At 36.6% G+C, this 22,265-nt stretch overlaps 1 protein-coding gene across 2 annotated transcripts in view; it reads right to left on the minus strand.

Annotated features, from left to right (window-relative positions):
- Positions 1 to 22,265, minus strand: part of Dipk1a (divergent protein kinase domain 1A) — a 105,546-nt gene that overhangs the window by 9,115 nt on the left and 74,166 nt on the right. For both annotated transcript variants that reach the window (XM_078026741.1, XM_078026740.1), the window contains exon 2: positions 18,834 to 18,968. In XM_078026741.1, the coding sequence (XP_077882867.1) occupies positions 18,834 to 18,968 (135 nt within the window). The remainder of the gene's footprint in view (positions 1 to 18,833; positions 18,969 to 22,265) is intronic.

The following is a 22,265-nucleotide window of genomic DNA, read 5'->3' on the forward strand; positions in this document are numbered from 1 at the left end:
TCTCAAAGTGGGCAGGGTACCAGGCATCTGAGGAACAGAACCATCATCCTGGTTTACAAGCAAAGTTTGAGGGGCACAAGCTTCCGGGACTTCACAGAACACCACCAGACACCATGAAGTAGTGGAACAAGGTGGGGTTGTATGATAAAATCATTAAACATGTTAACTTTGTTGGAGGCAGTCTGGTGATGGACTATAGCTGGGAGAGATGAGTGACAAAGAGCCCTGTAGCTCCTGCAGAGATACACAGGCTAATACGTCTGTGTGAGGTCTCTGTCTCTGCCTCACCTCTTGCCTGTTCCTCAACACACACACACACACACACACAAACGCAGAACCAACAATCAGCTTCACTGCTAGCTCAGTTCACTGCCCAGTTGCTGTCTGTAAATAGTTGAAAAAAATAATTCACACAGGAATGAGTAAAATACTCTAAAATAAAGTCTCTAAAATAAAACTAAAATAAAATAAACAAGAAATCTATATAGCAAACTTAAAAGAATTAGAATTAGGAGGAAAGAAATAAGAAAAGCAAAAATCAGATAAAGAAAATTTCCAGAAAAAAATGTTATCATGAAGTAGAACAGATATGTTGCTATGAATTCAAAGGGTTTACTGAAACAGTTTAAAATAAATTGTGATATATTTAGAAAATAAACTACTTAGTAATTAAAATGAAAGAAATAAGCTCATATACATCTACATGGAAAATATTTATAATGTTAAGAGGCAGAAGTTGCAGATTGACACATGGGATCTAGTACCACTTATTGAAGTTTAGAAGCATACAAAGGGTCTGGGAGTGCAGCTTAGTGGTAGAATATTGCTTACCCTGCGTGAGACCCTGGGTCTGATCCCCAGCACAGGTGAAAAACATGCAAAGTAATACCATGTGTTGTTTATATGCCTACACACAGGTAAGGAAAGTATGAAAGCATAATGGCAGGACACCCACCATACTCAAGAGAATGGTTATTCTGGAGGAGGAAGACTATCTAGGAAGATACAGAGAACTTTAACTGTACCTGTAATGTCTTATTTCTTTGGAAAAATGGAGCAAATATGGCAAAAGCTTAAGATTTGTTAAGAAGGTGGTAGATACATAGGTATTTGTCAAATTGTTTTCTTTATGCCAACATTGTCCTAAGCAGTTTGCATGTATATCTCTTTAATCCTCAAAATCTCCTTATGGAATAGGGTTACCACTTTCTCTTCATTGATAAGAAAACAGACAAGCCAGATGCAATGGTGCAAGCTTGTAATCCCAGCAGCTTGGGAGGCTGAGGAAGGAAGATGGTAAATTCAAGCAATTTAATGAGACCCTGCCTCAAAATAATAATAATAATAATAATAATAATAATAATAATAATAATAATAATAATGGGCTGGGGATGTGGCTCACTGTTAAGTGCCTGTGGGTTCAATCCCCAGTACCAAAAAAAAAAAAAAAAAGGAAAAAGGAAAAAGAAAACGAGACAAGGGAAGTTAAGAAGAGGTTAAGAGGGCTATGGTTGTGGCTCAGTGGTAGAACACTTGCCTCGCATGTGGGAGGCACTGGGTTTGATCCTCAGCACCACATAAAAATAAATAAATAAAATAAAGGTCCATTGACAACTAAAAAACATAGTTGAAAGAAGAGAAAAGAGAGAGAGAGAAGAGGTTAAGAACCAGGCACCAGGCACACCTGTAATCCCAGCAAGTCAAGAGGCAGAGGCAGGAGGATGACAGGTTTGAGGCCAGCTTGGACAACTTAGCTAGATCTTGGCTCAAAATTTAAAATAAGTTTTTTAAAAAACGGCTGGGTGTGGTCCTGGGCTCATTCCCTAATTGGGATGGAAGGAGTTAAGAAACATGTAGAACAGGTTCATGGTAGAGCTAGAATCTAAGCCTATACAGTTTGCCTCCAGAGCTTTTAACCAATTAGGTTAGGTACAAGAACTATAATTACCTATGTCGGAGAGGAACTAGCAGAGCAGGGCTAGTATTGACTAGGTCAAATGCCCCTCCCAAGCATTCCCATTAAAAATTTGTAGGCACACTCATTCCTTCATAGTCTTCCTCCTCCACACAAGCAACTCAAAACAGGGCCAGGATGTTCATCTTTGTTTCCTCAGGGTTTTGAACAATGCCTGATATAATCAATCACAGATATGAGTGTAAATATAATATACGTAACACATATAACGCACCTGTCAATTGGATGAGTGAGTGAAGTACACGCTGGGTTTTTACACAGGAGTAGCAAATAGTTCTCCTCTTCCTCCTCCTCTTCCTCCTTCTCCTCCCCTTCTTCTGTCCACCCCCCCCCCCGCCTTTTGTACTGGAGATTGAACTCAGGGGTGCTCTACCACTAAGCTACATCCCCAGCCCTATTTATTGATTTATTTTTATTTTGAGACAGATCTCACTAAGTTGCTGCGGCTGGCCTTGCACTTGCAATCCTCCTGCCTCAGCCCCACAAATTGGTGAGATTAGAGGCCTTCACCACTGTGCCCAGCTCAGAAGTAGCACATTCTATTATGAAGAACTTCTGGGATAGGACTGAAAGAGCTGTCACCTTCCAGCGTCCTGATCCTGAGGAACACTTTGTCTTTTATTCTGCCCAAAGTCAAGATTGAAAAGTACCTCGCTGCCACATGCATCTTCCAAATGAACAAGCTTGAAGCTGTGCATTTCTTTCCTGAGCTTAAATTCTTCCTCCATTCTTTCTTTATATTCCCAAATCTAACATTATTTTCCCTGCTAGACAATAATTTTATCTGAAGGCACAGAGTTGGTCACATCCATCTTTGAACTTCCTCTGTAGCACATAGCACAGTTTGCTATTTAAGTGTTCAATAAATGTTTATTAACTAACCAACACAGTGGTTTTGGGTTTAAAATCTCATTGGAAGCCAGGTGTGGTGGTCCCAGCCACAAGGAAGAGGCAGGAGCAGGAGGCTTGTTTGAGCCTAAGGGCTTCGGGGCCAGCCTAGGCAACACAGCTAGATCATATCTCTTAAGAAAAAAAAACTGGGGAAAAATTATTACTTTTCCACGACACCTAAAATGTTTTGTTTTACTTTAAAGCACAAACTAAGTTTCTTAGTAAACTGCTAAGCAGTGAAGTATTTAGCTACTAGAATCAAATTTCTTGTTTTGGGCAAAGGCCTCAAGCCAACCCGAATCAAAGAGGTAGTCACAAAGTCACAAAGAACAGGCTCTTCAACTTGTGGTTTCTATCACAAACCAAAAGCAAATTTCCCACATACTTTTATGAAAAGGAGAGTTAGTTGCGTTTTGTTTTATTTTTCAGGCATACTCATACACACAAACTTTAATCACAGAAAGTAATATGATAGTCAAATAAAAATACACAGAAATTATAATGCATGTTCAATGTTACAATAATCAGCAAAAAATGTCAAAGGTTTATCCATTCCTGAGATTTTTATTATCCTGATTCTACCACCACCTCTTTGCTTGCACTTGTCTCACACTACCAGAAGATGACACTCTTGAGCTTCATTTAAAAAACCCACCCAGGTTGAAGGAATAATTTCATGAACTACAGGAATTGTACCACAAGGGGGCAATAACAATAAACACAAGTATAGCAGTAGGTTTTAAATAACTTTATAAGATCCACATTCTAAAAATGTATTTCAGGCATAAATTTCAGACTTCAGCTTCTCCTTAGTAAGGGGAAATAAAAGGAGAGTTGGGTTGTTCACAGTCTCTAGTCCACCCCCTTTCCCATTCCCTGTATCAACTCTTGTTATATCTTCATCATCTTCTGCATTCACATTACCTTCCAACTTCTCATTCTTTGCTTCTGACTTCTCTGTATTAGCCATTAAAGGTGTTCTTTCCCTGTACACAACACACACCTTCTCTATTCTTTCCTTTCCTACTGTATAATGACCATAATTTTTAAATTTATTTTTTAAAATATTTTTTTAGTTGTAGATGAACATGATATCTTTATTTATTTATTTTTATGTGGTGCTGAGGATTGAACCTAGTGCTTCACACATGCGAGGCAAGCACTTTACCACTGAGTCATAACCCCAGCCCCATAATTTATTTTAAAATTCCCCAATACACACAATACGGTATTTGCCTTGTTGTTGTTGTTGTTGTTGTTATTTGCAGGTTATAGTCCAGGTATCTTTAATATCATAACCAAGGATGCACAGATGTGTTCTGTTGGAGCTCTAATCAGGAAGTCAATGTTTCAGATGCAACTAACTACTCAAAGTATATTATATTCTATATATATTCTATATTCCTTATATCAAGTTTGATCTATTTCTCAGATTTTTTTTTTTTTAACTGTGCTGGGGATGGAACCTAGGGCTTCACACATGCTAAGCATTCTAACAAGCTATACTAGTCCCATTTAGAAACAGGACTTTATTGGTAAAATCTGTGTCTTATCAGAGAGCATGATGAAAGTTAGAAATGAACTATCATTGATGAAATTAAAGATATTTAAGATTTAAGATATTTATTGACTAAAATATGATATTCTATACACTTTCATTAAGAGGGAGTAGGAACCAGTTGGAGCTATAATCTTTCTCTTTAAATAGGTTCTCTGAACTAATCCTTATATAACAGATGTTTCTCAAACCTGAAGGAAGTTCAGATCACCTGTAGGCTTCTTAAACTACAGACTGCTGGACCCTAGTCTCAGAGTCTCTGACTCACTAGATCTTGGGTGAGACTGAAAATGTGCACTTATAGATGGTGCTGATGCTGGTGGTCAATGTAGACATTTTGGGAATTGTTGGTTCAGAATTTCTAGCTGTTCTGATGGTAATTATAAGTTAACAAAACCTGTCTTGGGAGTATCATTGCTTCTGCCTTGAGTAAATCTTTCATGCAAGTTGACAGTGCACCTAAAAGGACAAAATTAGGACTTTAATGAGTGTACAGATAGGTTATAGGAAATGTTTTAGGACTGTTTGCAAATAGATATATGTGTTGCAGATACTTTGTGTATGGGTGAGTGTGTGTGTGTGTGTGTGTGTGTGTGTGTGTGTTACTGGGAATTCAGCCCAGGATGGCAAGCATGCTAGGCAAGCACTGTACCACTGAACTACATCCCAAGCCCGTTTTAAATTTTATTTTGCCAAGGCTGGTCTCAAACTTGTGATCCTTCTGCCTCAGCCTCCTGAGTAGCTAGGATTATAGGCATATTCCACCATGCTCAGCCAAATAAATGTTTTATAATAAATGCCTATTTGTATACCAGAAAATATTTTCATTATAATCTAGTAATAAGTTGCATGGAAGTAGTTAGTCTTCACCTGTGTCAAATATTTTCAGTGGTTCAATTTTCTTTTCAATCGCTATGCCTTTTATTTATTTTTCTTTTCTTATTACAGTGGTTAGGATATTCAGTAAAATATAGAAGTGAGGAAAATGTACATCCTTGCCTTGATCCTGATCACAGACATTATATATTCAGACTTTTACCATTACACATGATGTTGGATATAGGGGTTTTTGTAGTCAGGTTGAAAATTTTCCTTTGTGTTCTTTTTTTTGGGGGTGGGTACTGGGTATTGAACTCAGGGGTACTTGACCACTGAGCCACATCTCCAGCCCTATTTCATATTTTATTCAGAGACAGGGTTTCACTGAGTTGCTTAGTTAGAGCTTCACATTTTGTTGAGGCTGGCTTTGAACTCACGATCCTCCTGTCTCAGCCTCCAGTCCTTTGTATTCTTAGTTGCTAAGAATTTACTGATTTTTGTCAAATGTATCAATTTAGATAATCCTATCATTTTTTCTCTTCTATTCCTTCTCTATAATAAAAGATTTTCAAATACTGAATCAATCTTGCATTACAGGAATATATTTACTTTGTCAGGCTCCACTATCTTTCAAACAGAAATAAGGACTCTGGTAGACAAACTGGATTAGCTCAATTTAAAATAATTTCCAGTCAGGTATGGTAGCACACACCTAAAATCCCAGCTACCCAGAAGTCTAAGGACGGAGGATCTTAAATTTGAGGCTGACCTGAGCAATTTAGCAAGACCCTGTTTCAAAGTAAAATTTAGAAAAAGGTATAGGGATAGTTCAGTAGTAAAGGACTTGTCTTGCATGCTTGAGGCCCTGGGTTCAATCCCCCGTACACACACAGACACACACACACACACACACACACACACACACACACACACGAAAACAGAAAAATCCCAGCTGAAAGGTGGAAGCAACCTAAATGTCCATCAATGGATGAACAGTAAATAAAATGTGGTATTTCCATATAATGGAATATTATTCTAACTTTAAAAGGAAGGAAGTTGTGACATATGCTGCAATATGGATGATCCTTAGGAACATAATGCTAAATGAAATAAGCTAGTCATTAAAAAGTCAAATCCTGTATTATTTCACTTCTATGAGGCATCTAAAGTAAACTTTAGAAATGGAAAGTAGAATTGTGGTTGCCAAGGAATGGAAGGAGGAGAAAGGGGAGTTCAACATGTAGAGTTTCAGTTTTACGAAATAAAAAAATCACGAAGAAACAATAATGTGAATATACTTAACACTATTGAATCGTACATTTAAAAATAGTTGAGATGGTAGATGTTATATTTTTTTACAACTTATTTTTCAGCAGCTTCTAGAAACAGCAGTCTGTAGTCACGGTCACTTATCTCCCTCATCCCAACTTGATCCAACAGTTTGGCTTTTAACTCTATTACATTTTACAAAATACTCCCAACCCATTTAACAATGAACTCTGAATTGCGGATTTCAATTCTTACATTATTTAACTTCCTTCAGCATTTGTCTTTGTTGGCCTCCACTGCTTAAAAACTATTTCCTAATGACGTCTCTTCTCGTTTTTCTCTTCTTTCTTGGTAATTCCTTACCAGTCTTCTTCGTGGAGTTCTCTTCCTTTCTCACAATTTAAAATATTATTTTCCAGGGGTTTATTCCACTTCCTTTAGGTTCTCTGTACACTGTCACGAGTGAGACGTTTATTCCTATGGTACTGATGAGCCTTGGCTCTGTCTCCACCCACGGCCTGCTCTTGAGCTAAATACTGAAGTGCTCCCTGGGCATCTCTTATCTCCATCTGGATAGCCTACAAGCACTTCACACTTAAGCTACCCTCAACTGAACTCACCCTCTCCTGGCCCTCTCTCCCAGGTTTATCCTTCTTTATTCCTATTATCCATCCTCCACCTGGCTCCTCTATGATTGAGAGTTCAAAGTCCTACCTGGGTTCTGCACCACTTCTAGCTGATCTTTGTGGCTACTAAAGGAGCAAGCACAGACTTCAGTTGTCTGGAAATGTAAATTTATTCTTCTTCCTCATGCTGCCAAATCTCTTTTTGTTTGGGTTTTTTGTTTTTTCACCTAAGTTTTTGGTGCTGGAGATCAAATTCATGTGCTAGGCAAATGCTCTACCACTGAGCTACATCTCTAGCCCCACATCTCCAAATTCAGTTGGTCACCAAGTGCTGGCGATCCAATCACTTCCTTAGTGTCTTTGTTACTAGCCCTTCATTCCTGCTGCCAGGGGCATAGTTTCAGCTTCCCCACGTTGCGTCTGTATTACGCAGATGCCATGAAACTCATCTTCCTGCTTGTGATGTCTCCAATTCACCCATTACTCTGCATCTGGTGACATTTAGGGTGGGGATTACTGGGGATTGAGCCCAGGGGTGTTCTACCACTGAGCTATATCCCCAACCCTTTTTTATTTTTTGAGAAAGGATCTCACAAAGTTGCTCAGGCTGGTCTTGAACTTTCGATCCTCCTGCCTCAGCCTCCTGAGACACTCAGATTACAGGTGTGTGCCATTATGCCTCACTAGTCATTCTATTCCTGAAATGCAGCAATAGTCATATCTTTATAGTCTTGTACATGCCAATTTTTCAAAATTCAGCTCAAATATAATGCTTCCCAGAAAGCCTTATAGACCTTGTTCACTAGGGTTGCCCATACCAATACTGCATAGGACATAATTATATTATAGAAATATTATATATAAATGTTATATATATGTATATATAATATTGTGTCTTTCATTTATTGTCAATATTTAGAACATGCTTATACTCCAAAAAGTATTTATGGCTTATTTTAAATTCAAATTTATCTGAGCATCTTGTATTTTTATTTGCTACCTCTAGAAACCCTATTTTCAGTGATGTATTCTTCCTTTTCATTTTTCCATATCCCCTACTAGCCTGTAAGCATCTCCAGGACAGGGACATGTCTCATCTCCACCTCCCCAGGAACTAGCATAACACAAGGAATCATATACTAAATGTTTTTTTTTCTTCTTTTTTTTTTAAAGAGAGAGTGAGAGAGGAGAGAGAGAGAGATAGAGAGAATTTTTAATATTTATTTTTTAGTTCTCGGCGGACACAACATCTTTGTTGGTATGTGGTGCTGAGGATCGAACCCGGGCCGCACGCATGCCAGGCGAGCGCGCTACCGCTTGAGCCACATCCCCAGCCCAATATATATACTAAATGTTTAACTAAAAGAATATAGCATTTTAGGGCTGGGGCTGTAGCTTAGTGGCAGAGCATGTGCCTAGCATGTGTGAGTCACTGGGTTCCATCCTCAGCACCACATAAAAAATTAAATAAATAAAATGAAGGCACACTATCCATCTACAACTATATAATTAAAAAAAAAGAATATAGTATTGTTTGCTTCTTTCTTCTAAGTTGTTTTCAATCTTTAGTCTCTTTATTGCTCTTTATTGCTTCATAGGAATGATATTAAGGATAACAATGATACCACCTATTCAGGATTATAGTGACTCTTACATGCTATAAAAGAGCAGCATAATATATCAAAAGTCACCAGAAATACTACCATAATTTAGCCATTAAGATTACCTGGATTGGAGTTGTAGCTCAGTGATAGAACACTTGTCAAGTATGCACAAGGCTCTGGGTTTGATTTTCAGTACCACAAAAAATAATAAATGAATTAATTAAAAACCAAAATGATTATTCTTTGGATAGGGCTTATATTTCTTAATTTTTGAAATAAATTTCTTTAGTAAATGTAAATTCATAAAGAGATCGGTAACCTAACCTAAGTTTGCATAAAGGGAGCAGGACTGTACTTTTCATAAAAGGAAAAAAATTAAGCTTGTTCTTTAAAAATGGTATGTCCCAAGTAGTACTGGTTCAGTACACTTAATGGCATAAAATGAACTGTCAAGTCAAGTAATAATTGATCCTAAGCAAAGGCAAAACTAATTGATATGGTTATATATTACCATCTAATTGGAAACATGGCTCTAAATATCTTAAATTTAGTATATCTTAAGCTAGTTATTTTTTTAAGCAATAAGCCATTAGCCCTAGAAATTGAATCTCAAAAGAGACTTAATAACATTTAGGGGCCCTTTTATCTTTTAATGCTTCCATTTTAAAAGGTGTACTCTCCAAAAAAAAAAAAAAAAATGGAAGAAGCTCCTAAAGGGGAGGAAAAAAAAGCATGTTGCTTTAGTAGCCACCAAGGTCAGCTAGAAGTAGTACAGGGCCTCACATGACCCAGGTGGGACTTTGAACTGAAGTCAGAGATAGTCAGCCAATCTCAGTATGAAACAATGTGGTCCTAAGAAAAGCATAGAAGGGAAGTATTTCTCCTGGCTTCTGTTTTTTCTTTATTTTATGGAAAAAACAAACAAAATAGGCTGTGTCAAAGGAATCTTACCTACAGAATCAAACTGTGCAAGATTTCTTCATTGTTAGGTACCAAATAGGATTTGTTGAAATAATGAATGAATTAGGGATTTCTATAATCAGAGAAAATCCGAAATGAATCACATAACACATTATGCAATCAGCTTGTTAGAAAAAGAAACAAACAAAAAAAAAGGGTATTTCCAAGCACATCTGACTAGGGTTACTGGTCGCTGTCATTTTTAGAAAGCGGCTTCTAAACAAAGAGCCAAACAGTTCTCATTCCTTACAATTTACCTGCTAGTTGACCTTGCTTTTGGGGGCGTGTATCATTCTACTCCACTTCCCTTCTACAAGTTTTAAAGGCTTATTATTCATTTCACTTGAATCAGGCCCTAAATAATAGGTATGACTGTGGAATGTTTCATATTTTCTCTTCTTTTCAAACCAGGGTCACACTATGTTGTGTAGGCTGTTCTTAATCTTGGTGAACTCAAGAGATCCTCCTGTCTCAGCCTCCTGAGTAGCTGAGATTACAGCTCCATGCTTTTATTACAATTGAAAACAAAAGCCAAGTCCTGTAATCTCATCTACTAGGGAGACTGACATAGGGCATTGTTTGAGCTTACTGGGTTTAAGACCAGCCTGGGCAACGGAGTGAGGCCTTGGAAGGAAGGAAGGAAGGAAGGAAGGAAAGAGAGAGAAGGAAGGAAAGAAATCTAAAACTGAAAACAATAAACTTGAATTCAATTTCAGATCAATGTGCAATGTGAAAAATTTATCTCAGTTTTTGTTGCTAGCTTCCTAGAAGCTTAAAATTAAGATTGAGTATTACCTAGATCTTTTAACAAAATTTACCCATTGGTTAAAGATGGTTCTGGGGGATATAATACTAATGTTCTATACTGATTTTAAATGCTGAATAGAAGATACTTTTTCCCCCCAGTACTGGGGACTGAACCCTTATAGTGTTCTCCTTACAGTGCATAAGCACTCTACACTGAGCTACATCACCAGCCCTCCACACTTTTTTTAAATTTATTTTTTAGTTGTAGTTGGACACAATATATTTATTTATTTATTTTTATGTGGTGCTGGGGATCGAACCCAGGGCCTCACATGTGCTAGACAAGCATTCTACCACTAAGCCACAACCCCAGTCCCCCTCTACCCTTTTTAAAATTAAATTTTTGGACAGGGTCTTACTAAATTGCCTCAGGCTGGCTTCAAATTTACAATCCTCCTGACTCAACCTCCCAGGTAGCTTGGATGACAGGTATGCAGCACCACATCCAGCTAGAAATATACTTGATTACTAAATTAGACTGATTCACATAGTACATTATTTACATGAAATACATGCTCGATTTGTTTGATGTTCTCAGTTTGTTTTAAAATTTTACCATGAAGAGACAAAAGAGAAAAATATATTAATTTATAGACAACCAGAGGTTTCAACTAAGTCTAGATTCAGAGGCTACTATATGTTCTAGGTGTTGCTGGCCCAGTGTTCATTAGAATTTAGCTTCTTTGTGATAAAAATGCCAAGTAAGCCTGGTTTATAATTAGAAGGAGAAAGAGTCTCCTTAGTGCCCTTCCAAATTCTTTTTATTCTTTAATGCCCTACAACTGTATCTTCTCTACCAAGCCTTTCTCTACTATGCTACCTACAATGATCTCTCTATTCACTATTCATTTAGTACAAACCTTTAAAGAAAGTCTTCTTTCTTTAAAGGTTTGTACTAAAATTACCCATAGTATAAATTAGATCATTTTATCTTGATGTGATATGCTTTTGATATGTCAACGTGGCTAGACTATAGTTCCCAGTTATTGAAGCAAACAATCTAGGTGTTGCTGTGAAGGTAATTTATAGATGTGACTAAAGTCTATAATCACTTGACTTTAGGAGAGATTATCTTAGATAATCTGAGTAGTTCTAATTCAGGCAGTTGAAGGGCCTTAAAAGCAATGCTGCAGCTTCTCTGGAACAAATTCTGCTTATAGTCAGTATCTTCAGTGGCGCCACAGAGTTCCTCACAGTCAACTATGTGGCTTTTGTATGTGACCAGCCAATTCCTCGCAATGAACCTCTTTCTATTGGTTTTGCTTCTCAGTAGAACTCTGACTGACATACCTGACCATATAATGTTGTGTGGTGCATATAGATATCTTCCCAGCTGTACTCAAGGGCAAGGAACTGGAGAAAATGCTAAGTGCTAGGCACAGTAAATGAACTCATTCTACCCTCACAATACCTGTGAGGTATTATTAATCGCCATTTTACAAAAGTTAAGTAACTTGCCCAAGCTTGTATAGCTCAGAGGGCAAAGCTGGAATTCAAACCTGAGGTTCTTTTATTCTAATGGTTATGCCTTTAAGCAGAAAAGCACTAGATAGGACCTAGAAATGGACAAAGGGGGAAAAAGACACACAGAGAGAAGAAAGCCATGTAAGTCAAGATAGACCACGATTCCTAAGCAGACTTAAACTGCTTCTTACACTCTATTGGTAACATTTGCTTCCTAACTCCTAAACAATGATCTCAGCATGGAGTCAAAACTCTAGTTGGGACAGCTAATAATATTCTAGGAAAATCTCTGAATCACAATGTTATGGTTACAGCAATAGTAAATACTAGGGTATGTGCCCTGGGCCAATGAAAATAAATCAAGAACTTGTAAACTATTTTTTTAACCTAGTAGATATGTTGGAGCATCACTCAGTGTTACAGGGCCAGGTTAATTGGTTCAATTTCACTTTATCTTCATAAAACCTGTGATACAGGTAAGGCAGAGATACTTTCCTCACCTGTAAAACGGAGTTGAAACAAGCCAATGAAACAAAGTCACTTACTCAATCACAAGGTACATCACAAAAAAGGGAGAGACTGGTGCTTTGACTGCAGGTATTTTCTCCAATAAACTGACATGATAGGGTTGAGCTACTGGTAATTAAGAATTTCCTCATATTCAGTGAATTGCACCACTAATATCCAACATTTTAAAATGTGATGTAACAATTGTAATAGATTTTTCTAGCCACACACATGGAACCAATCACATTCCTCAAGCTTGCTCTACTCTCTGGGCATTGGTACTCACTGTCCTTACATGCTCAGTGTCCAGATTTTCACACAATTGCTTTCTTCTCATCAGGGTCCAATTTTAAAATGCCATCTTTCAGGAAGGCTTTTCCCAACCACTCTGGTTAAGGCAGCACGCCCTAGCCATTCTCCACTATATATTTCTGTTTCATCTTTTCTCGTTGCACTTATAAATGTAAACTGAATTATTTATTTACTTGTTTTTTATTTTATTATGTACACTACACTGTAAGAATGTAAGCAGCAGCTTCTTCTTTTTTGGTACTGTGGATTGAACTCAGAGGCATTCAACCACTGAGCCACATCCCAGCCCTATTTTGTATTTTATTTAGTCTCACTGAGTTGCTTAGCACCTTACTTTTGCTGAGACTGGCTTTGAACTTGAGATCCTCCTACCTCAGCTTCCCGAGCTGCTGGGATACAGGTGTGAGCCACTGTGCCTGGCAAATATGTAAACCTCTTAAGGCATGAACTCTGTATATCTCGCTTCCCACTGTATTCTTGGAATAATGACTAAGAAGTAGTAGGTCTTCAAGAAAATATTTGTTGACTGACTGATACTGCCTCTAAAATAGATTATAATTTTTTAAATGATTGCTATATGATAGTAGTTACCTTGAAAATAAATATTAAATTATTAAAAATAGGAAAAAGAAACTGGAGGAAAGTTAAAAGCAACAATGCCTACTCTTCAAGGGAAGAAAATAATCTATACTTTAAATTTTAGTAAATAATGTTTGTGGATCTTAATTTGGGTCTTCTGTGTCTCTTTATAATCTTCCCGAGTTCACAAAGATGAAATTGACTAAGAATTTTGAATGAAATCTGCTCACAGCTTATACATAGACTACTATGATCCTTTGCCAAACATGCTTTTGCTAAATATGGTTTTGAGATAATGTGGTTTTATATTTGTGTATCTAAAATTTAAAATTAGCAATCTGGATCTGGTTCAGTTCAGTCCATTTAAACAAAAGAACAGTTTATGTAGTAATACAAGGAAGAGAGATAATTGGCTTAGGCTATTCATTTCAAAATAAGGACCAGAAGAAGGTATAGTTATTACTATAATTTATGAAAATGCCAAGCAATTACTTAGGCAGATACTGCACAACTAAAAAAAAAAAAACCAAAACAAAACAAAAACAGGCATAAACTGTATAAAATAACACATACCGTTAGACTTTGAATATTTTTTACATTTTTTTTAGTTGTTGATGGACCTTTACTTAATTTACTTATTTGTATATGGTGCTAAGAATTGAACCCAGTGCCTCACACATGCTAGGCAAGCGCTCTACCACTGAGCTACAACTCCAGCCCTACACTTTGAATATTTACATGAATGTTTTCCTGTTCTTTTACTTTCAATATCTTCATATTTTAGATATATATCCTGTAAATAGATTTTGATTTTTAAAAATATATCCTGACAAGTCTTTGTCTTTCAACCGAAACATCTGGCCCATTTATATTTAATTTAATTACCATCATATTTGGGTTTAAACATATTATAGTTGGTGCCATGATAAACCACCCAAATCCCCTCCAGACCTGAAGCACTCAAACCCTTACCAGCTGGGAGTTGAGGCAGTAACCAGCTCTCAGTTAAGTTCCTTTTGGGGCTTGCCCTCAGAGTACAGCCTTCCCTGTCATGCCCCTTTCTTTGGATATTCATTTTTTTTCTATTTCCCCCACTATTTTTCCTATTTAATTGAACATGAACATGCAGTCCTTTTGGGGGGGCTCAAATATCCAAGTCTTCTGTGGATCTGCATTTAGTGTCTTTGTTAATTTCTTGATTTGGGGTCATATGATCTTATCTTTTGGCATTGCCTGTAATTTTTTTTTTTTTTTAATAATGACTCTTCAAAGGGTTTCCCTTCCCTCTAAAGGCAGATGTACTGATAGCGGATAATCTTTACAAAATCATGTGCTGTGTTGACTTGAGGCTGAGTTGTTGCTCTGTTAAAGCTCAAGCTACTTTTGGCTCATTCCCATTCCAGGGACATAGCCATTTGAGGTTTTTACCTGAGAGCCTGGCATTCACTGGGGCTTCTTCCTCCAGTAGGTTTATAACTCTAATCTCTGAGATCATCAAAACATGTACTCTGCTTTTCAATGAAATTTTAGCCTCTAATTCTGAAGAAGCCCGGAAATTGGCAAATATCCCAGTATGATAACCATTTTTTTTTGCAGTGAGGTGCCCCAGTTTTCTACAAAGGCTCTACCAGTTTCTTTTCTTGTCCTTGCAGTGGTTCTTTGGTAGTATGTACAGTCGTGCATCACTTAACAACTGGGATATTTCTGAGAAGTGCATGATTAGGTGATTTCATCATTATGTTTATATCATGGAATGTACTTACACAAACATAGATATTATTGCTACTACACACTTAGGCTCTACGGCATATAACATTACATATGTGGTCTGTCATTGACGAAAATGTCCTTATGTCGTGCATGACTCTGAGTTCTGCTTCTCAGAACACTGCCCATGCCCAGAATTAGCAAATTCCTTCAGGGTAAAAGAGGTTACAAAAGCCAGCTCACCATTCTGAAATTCTCTCAGTTCCCCTTTATTCCTGGTGTTTGGCCCTTCAGGGTCTCTAAAATATAGTGAACCAGATTTCCCACCCTCGGTTAGATTGGAACTAGATTTTTATTTTCTAGCCTCATAAGGGTATGTATTTCAGAGCATACATCTCCAGGAAAATCAGTCACAGAAACTAAACTTACCTTTCTCAAATCTTATCCTCTCCCAGATCTTGATGTAATTCCTCACTAACATGTTAGTTCTTTGCAGCTTTAAAATATACTTTAGAAATATTTTTTTCTGCTTGCTTTTTAGTTCTAAATCCATAGTTTCTATGCACTATTAGGATTATCTTAGGTTATTATTATTATCCTTAGTTTAACACCAGTTATGGTAGATTTTAAAGGCACAATCCCAAATGCAGAGTAACTATAAATATTTTTAAAGTCAGGAAAATAAAGTACTTTAGTCTTAGAAAGCTTTTTCATTAGTTTCAAGTTTCAATAAGATAACCATCCAATTATGGTAGAATTAGGCTCTGTTTCCATTTCTTATAAATTAAAGGGAAATTAAATTAAAGTAAAAAATGAGGCACATCAACTATTATTCATTCATGACAGAATATGTACCAATATGTGCCTTACATTTTATAAAATGTTGTATCAACACAATCATATTCATTTAATTTTGGCTTAATCTCTTGGAATAGTATTTATTTTTTTTTCCCTTAGAATAGTATTTCTAACATCAGCAGATGATGTTAACAGGCCTTCCTGGAAAGGTGGTGGTGGGGATATATTTTTTTTTTCTAATCAAGTGCATTTAGTTTTCTCTTGGAGAAGCCTAACACACATTACTATATTAAAGACCTTGGGAAGTAGTCAGTAAAGCCAACTATTTATTTTTGTTTAGCCCTATGTTTCTAAATATATCTGACAAGGAAATATTTTATCCATGGAATACCTTTTTTTTTTTTTTGTTCTAGGCATGAAACCCAGGGCCTCATGAGTTATCAGGCAAGTGCTCTACACTGAGACACCCAGCCCTGGAATACTTATTAACGTGCCCAAAGGTACCTGGTTCAAGAAAGATAGCCTAGTAAAAGGGAAATACACATTTCAAATAAGCAATAGAAAATAATATATGTGTGTGTGTGTGTGTGTGTATACATACACAAAAAAATTCTGAGATGAAAAACTGTTTTAATTTTATTTATATTAGAATTTTGGTAATTTGCATGTTATTATAAATGATGGCATAATCCCTGCTTCTTCCTTCACTGAAGGTGGGCAGATGAGTTTTGTGTTAGCTTAACTAGACTACAGCTTCCTTTGTCAGTTTTTTTCTGACATAGGGTAGGAGAAAAGGTGATAACTTTATATAGAAACAGAATTGGATCAAATTCTGGCTCCATCATTTTGGGAAAATTATTTTCTCTCTCTCTGGGTCATATTTCTTGTTTGTAAAATGGGCTTGGGGGTTTTTCATAGTCTTATTTTAAGGATTAATGAACATATGAAATGCCTGGTACATCAGCTGGCTCCAGAGGTTCTTCCTATCTTAAAATTCCTCAAGGATCCAGAATGGCCAATTGAAACAGACATAGGCCTGATGTCTTTGAACCTTGATTTGGAACTCTTTACCAATTAATTCCCCTGCTTCTTATATTAGTAATTCCTGCCTTGCCTGCCTACTTAAAAAATTTATAATATTCCTGAATAATAGTTTTTTAATCCTGACTGATAGAGTGCCTGGTGTTAAACTGATTTTCTTTTTTTAAGAATCTTGGCAAGTGTCAGGTCTCCCTGACTTATGTTGCCATAACACTTGCTATCATAACATTTATCTCATCTTACTGTGATCACTCATTTTCTTCCCTGCTCAACTACAAGTTCTGTAAGGTCAAAGATGTTTAGGTTCCCTAATATATGCGCACACCTAGCACCAATGGCCTGGGCAAAGAGTCACATTCAATAACTACAGAACCTAATAATGTAATCATTGGAATCCACAAATCACTAATATTAGAAATATAATTCTATGGGATGGGGGTGTGGCTCAATGGTACAGTACCTGCTGAGCATGCACAAAGCACTGGGTTTGAGCCCCAGCATCAGAAAAGCAAAAAACCTTACACAAAAAAAGTTTATATATATATATATACATATATATATATATATATACACATAAATTTACACACACATATATTATATATTTACACACATATAGAAAATTCTGAGGGTTGGGGTTGTAGCTCAGTGGTAGAGTGCTTGCCGTGAGGCCCTGGCTTTGATCCTCAGCACCACATGAAAAATAAATAAGTAAAAATAAAGATATTGTGTCCATCTACAACTAAAATTTTTTTTTTTAATTCTGAGATGAAGTGTTTTAATATTATTATATTAGAAGCTATTGGTGGAAGGCAAGAAATTAAATTTACTGTAAATACTCAAACATTTAAAATGTAAAAGTGGTTTTGAGCAACTAATAAAAAAATTTTTTAAAAAATGTAAATGTAGGCTAGGGATATAGCTCAGTTGGTAGAGTGCTTGCCTTGCATGCAGAAGGCCTTGGGTTCAAGCACCACCACCACCATCACACACACATACTATATATATATATTCATATATAAATGCTATGGAAGCAATAATCACTAAAAGAAATTGTAGATTCACAGTGATTTTCCTGAGATATATCACATCACTAGGGTAGAAATTAAATAACAAACATTTTAGATAAATTTTAGATAAATTTTGGAACTTGAGAATAACTTCATTTATTTAAAAGATATGTTCCAGGAAGACTGCATGTAAATAATATTTTTATGAACATTAAAAACAAAAACATCTGGATGGGCATGGGGGCACATGCTTGTAGTTCTAGTTTCTTGGGAGGCTCAGGCAGGAGAATCACAAGTTTGAGGCAGCCTGGGCAACTTAGTAAGACCTTGTTTTAGATTTTTTAAAAAGGGCTGGGATATATATATATAGCTCAGTGATAAAGTGTTTGCTCAGCACGCATAAGTCCCTGGGTTTAATTCCCAGTACAAAAAGAAAAGAAAAATCCATCAGATTAAACTAAATTTCCAATATGCCTAAAAGCAAACATACTTTTTTGTAAATGAGGATGCTCCCATGCTAACTTATCTACATTATGTATTTAGATTTCTGAATACTGCATTTTTCTTCATATATATATATATATATATATATATATATATATATATATAAAATTTAATTTAATTATTTATATGTGGTGCTGAGAATTGAACCCAGGGCTTCACACAATTGAGGCAAGTGCTCTACCCCTGAGCTACAACCCTACCCCTGAATACTGCATTTTTCAAAGTGGGGAATATTCCTGGCTTGGTCATAGTAATAAGCTAAGAAATTGAGCACAATTCTAATGTCAAATTAACTTTTATTTTTGAAAACAACTGTTAGTATATAAGTAATATAAATAATATAAGTAATAAATCTAGTGTGTTATTAAGAGGCTTTCAGAAAGCTCAAAAATTAAAAATACTTACTATTATTTTCTTACAATCCTTTCCTCTGCATAGTTCTGTATAGGTAGAATACTGCACATATATAATCCAGCTTCCAACAAAAACCACCAACCAGGAAAAGAAAAGATATTTCATCCGCACATATGAGAAGCGAGCCTGTGAGTAAAAGAATACATAATGATCATTCATTCGGCACCAACTCAGCATTCACTGTCCTAGGATGTGATTTCCCCCCCTTGGAATCACACAGTATATATTCTAAGGCTTTCATATGGCAATCTTAGAACAAAGTGCACTTTCACCCTGTTGGAACAGCACTGGTCTTAGAAAAGGAAGCTCCTTGGTCCTGCCAAGGAAAAAGGGAACAAAATATCCTTTAAGAAGTATAACCTTTCAAATTTCACCATCATTAAAAGCTACTTAGTAAGCACAAGCACTTGTGCCATGCTCCAATGTAAGATCAGGTAAAAAGTTCAATCCCCAGTTACGCTTCTCCCCCACCCCCCACCCCCCCCAAAAATGATACAATTCCAATTACTAGGAACATACAAAAGACTGCTTCAGATAAGGATTTTTTTAAATATTTATTTTTTAGTTGCAGATGGACACAATACCTTTATTTTATTAAATTTTATGTGGTGCTGAGAATCGAACCCAGGGTCTTGAATGTGTTAGGTGAGCACTCTACCCCTGAGCCACAATCCCAGCCCCTTGGATAAGGATTTTTAAAAGTGTGAATAATCACGATAAAAATATCTTTACAAGAAATAAGAACCAAGAATGGTTATTTGTCTAATGTCTCATAGTGACAACCAGAATAAGAAATCAAAATCCACAGGCTTTCCTATTTTCCTATTGCATTCACCAGGGCTTTTGGGCCCTTTTATTCAACCAACCAAATGTTTCTTTTCAGTAGATATTCTGAAAACTGAGGAGAATGTTTTAACCATGAAAAGAGAAATAAACGGAGAAGAAGGATCAAGATATATCAGGAGTAAATCATTCCTTGTATGTCAACTTGTAAAGCCACACAATGGGATCTTCTTTGCATTGTTTGGCTTCCAGTGCTCTGATATCTAACTGCAGCTTGGGCCAGTTGGTGCCTTTTCTCCATCAACCACCCATCAAACAATTTAATCTTCAAAAGCGATAGTTGGTCAACAATTTGGCATTAGTTTTGGAGCCTGGAGCTCCAATAGTCTGATTTTATAGATAGTAGAAGAGGGTTATGGAGAGAGTTTGAGCAGAATGAATTAAAGATACGTAAACAAACAATGAAAAGCTAGTTTTGCTTTTACAATCACGAGCCAGTTTCTCACACTAGAAAACAGTAGGACACTGTGAGCACTGTGAGCTCGCAAAGAAAGCAAAGAGATGAAAGAGCCATAAGTGCACCTGCAGAAGACAATGGCTGCAAAGGAAAAATCGACTCAGGAAATACCGAATTCTGTGGGCCCCTATTTGTGGTTTAGCTATCTGCCTTTGTGAGGTTAACAGATGGTGAATCACAGTCCCCAGAGCTTGAGTATAATGAATTCAGTTACATGGTGGGTCTTTGGACTTTATCATTAAAAATTTAAAGGGCCTTTAATGCAAAACATTTTTATTTAACTTCAAGTGAATCCAGTTTTTTTAAAAAATAAACAATTTAGATAGAATTTCACAATAAGTCACATAAATAACAATGGGCTATGTAAAAGACATCTGAAGACCAGGTGTGGTAGTGCATGCCTGTAATCCCAGCTACTCCAGAGCCTGAGGCAGGAGGATTAAAAGTTTGAGGCTAGCCTTGGCAACTAAGTGATACCCTGTCTAAAATATAAAATAAAAAGGACTGAATGGGCTGGGGTTGTGGCTCAGAGGTAGAGCACTCGCCTAGCATGTGGGAGGCACTGGGTTTGAACCTCAGCACGACATAAAATAAAATACATTGTGTCCACTGATAACTAAAAAATAAATATTAAAAAAAAAAGTACTGGGAATGTAGCTCAGGGTGGAGCACCCCTGGGTTCAGTTTGCAGTATCACTCACACACACACACACACACACACACACACACACACACACACACACACACATACACACAAAGATTACTTGGCTCTAAGAAGAGGTCTATTCATAAGACAAAAATTGGCATGGTATTATGATTAAATAAGTTTTATGCTTAACTAAGATTAAATAATACCCAGAGAACATAAGCACCTTGTTGGGTACACAGTAAAAACTCAGGGAATGTCACCTAAATCAATTTTCAAGTCACTAAGCAAGAGACCAACAATGCTGCCATTGGAGATTGCCTTGTTTTTAGACTTGCCAAAAAGAAAACCGAATCTTGCATCTGATCAAGCCTTTCTTTAGCTGCAACTGCCAGTGTACAGGAAACAGTGGAGGCAGACAGAGGAACACAAGTGACACTACCAGGCAAAATCCAGGCTGTGGGAAATGCTGTAATGTAAACAACACAGTTTCTTCAACAAATAAATTATAAGGGGTAGGAGGGATAGGGAGTGAAGGAGGAGAAGCCTAAAGATTAGAAAATATTTGAGAAATATATCAAATTAAAAAAAAGTGTGACTCTTTTTGGAGTCCTGATTCAAATGAAAACTGAGAATCAATTTCCCAGCACCCCAGGGGAGGGGGGAGAACTGTTTAAAAAAGAAAATGAGGGGCTGGGGTTGTGGCTCAGAGGTAGAGCGCTCGCCTTGCATGTGTGAGGCACTGGGTTTGATCCTCAGCACCACATAAAAATAAAATAAAGTTATTAAAAAAAAAAAGAAAATGACATTTGTGAAACAATTGAAATTTGAAGAATGACAAGATACTTGATGCTAGAAAGAGATTTTTTTCTTTCCTATGTATTTATTTATTTGTTCTAATTAGGTATATATGAAGCAGAATGCATTTTGATTCATTGTACACAAATGGAGCACAACTTTTCATTTCTCTGGTTGTAAGAGATTACTTTAATTTGTTCGGTGTGATAATGGTTCTGTGTTCCTATTTAAATATTTTGCTTCTCTCTCATCAAGCTGTATTTCTCTACTTCCTCTGGCACATGTTTAAACTGAAGGACACCCATGAGCTGACTTGCCTGGAGGAGTGCCTGTCATGATACAAATGCCAAAAATTTTGTAGAGGAAGTTAGGTTAATGATATTCCCAGCAGGGCACTGGGCATCGCCTGTTGTAGACAAAATGACAAAAGTAGTCAAACACATTTTTATTTCAGCATGCCATGGAAAACTGCTGTGATTTGGGAGGTAACACAAAATAGTATAAAAGACCTTCATGTGTCCTTAAATATCTGCAGATCCATATGTTTTAAAATAATGTATAATGAAACAGCTGTAAATTACACCTGTAATTATTAAGTAATTTTATTTTCCCTGTGTGGCAACTGCTAAAATGTTTCTAGTGATCTGTTCTATACCAATTGCCTAGGCAATCTAGTCTT

This window comes from Ictidomys tridecemlineatus, chromosome 11, assembly GCF_052094955.1.
Source record: "Ictidomys tridecemlineatus isolate mIctTri1 chromosome 11, mIctTri1.hap1, whole genome shotgun sequence".
Lineage (NCBI taxonomy): Eukaryota > Metazoa > Chordata > Mammalia > Rodentia > Sciuridae > Ictidomys > Ictidomys tridecemlineatus.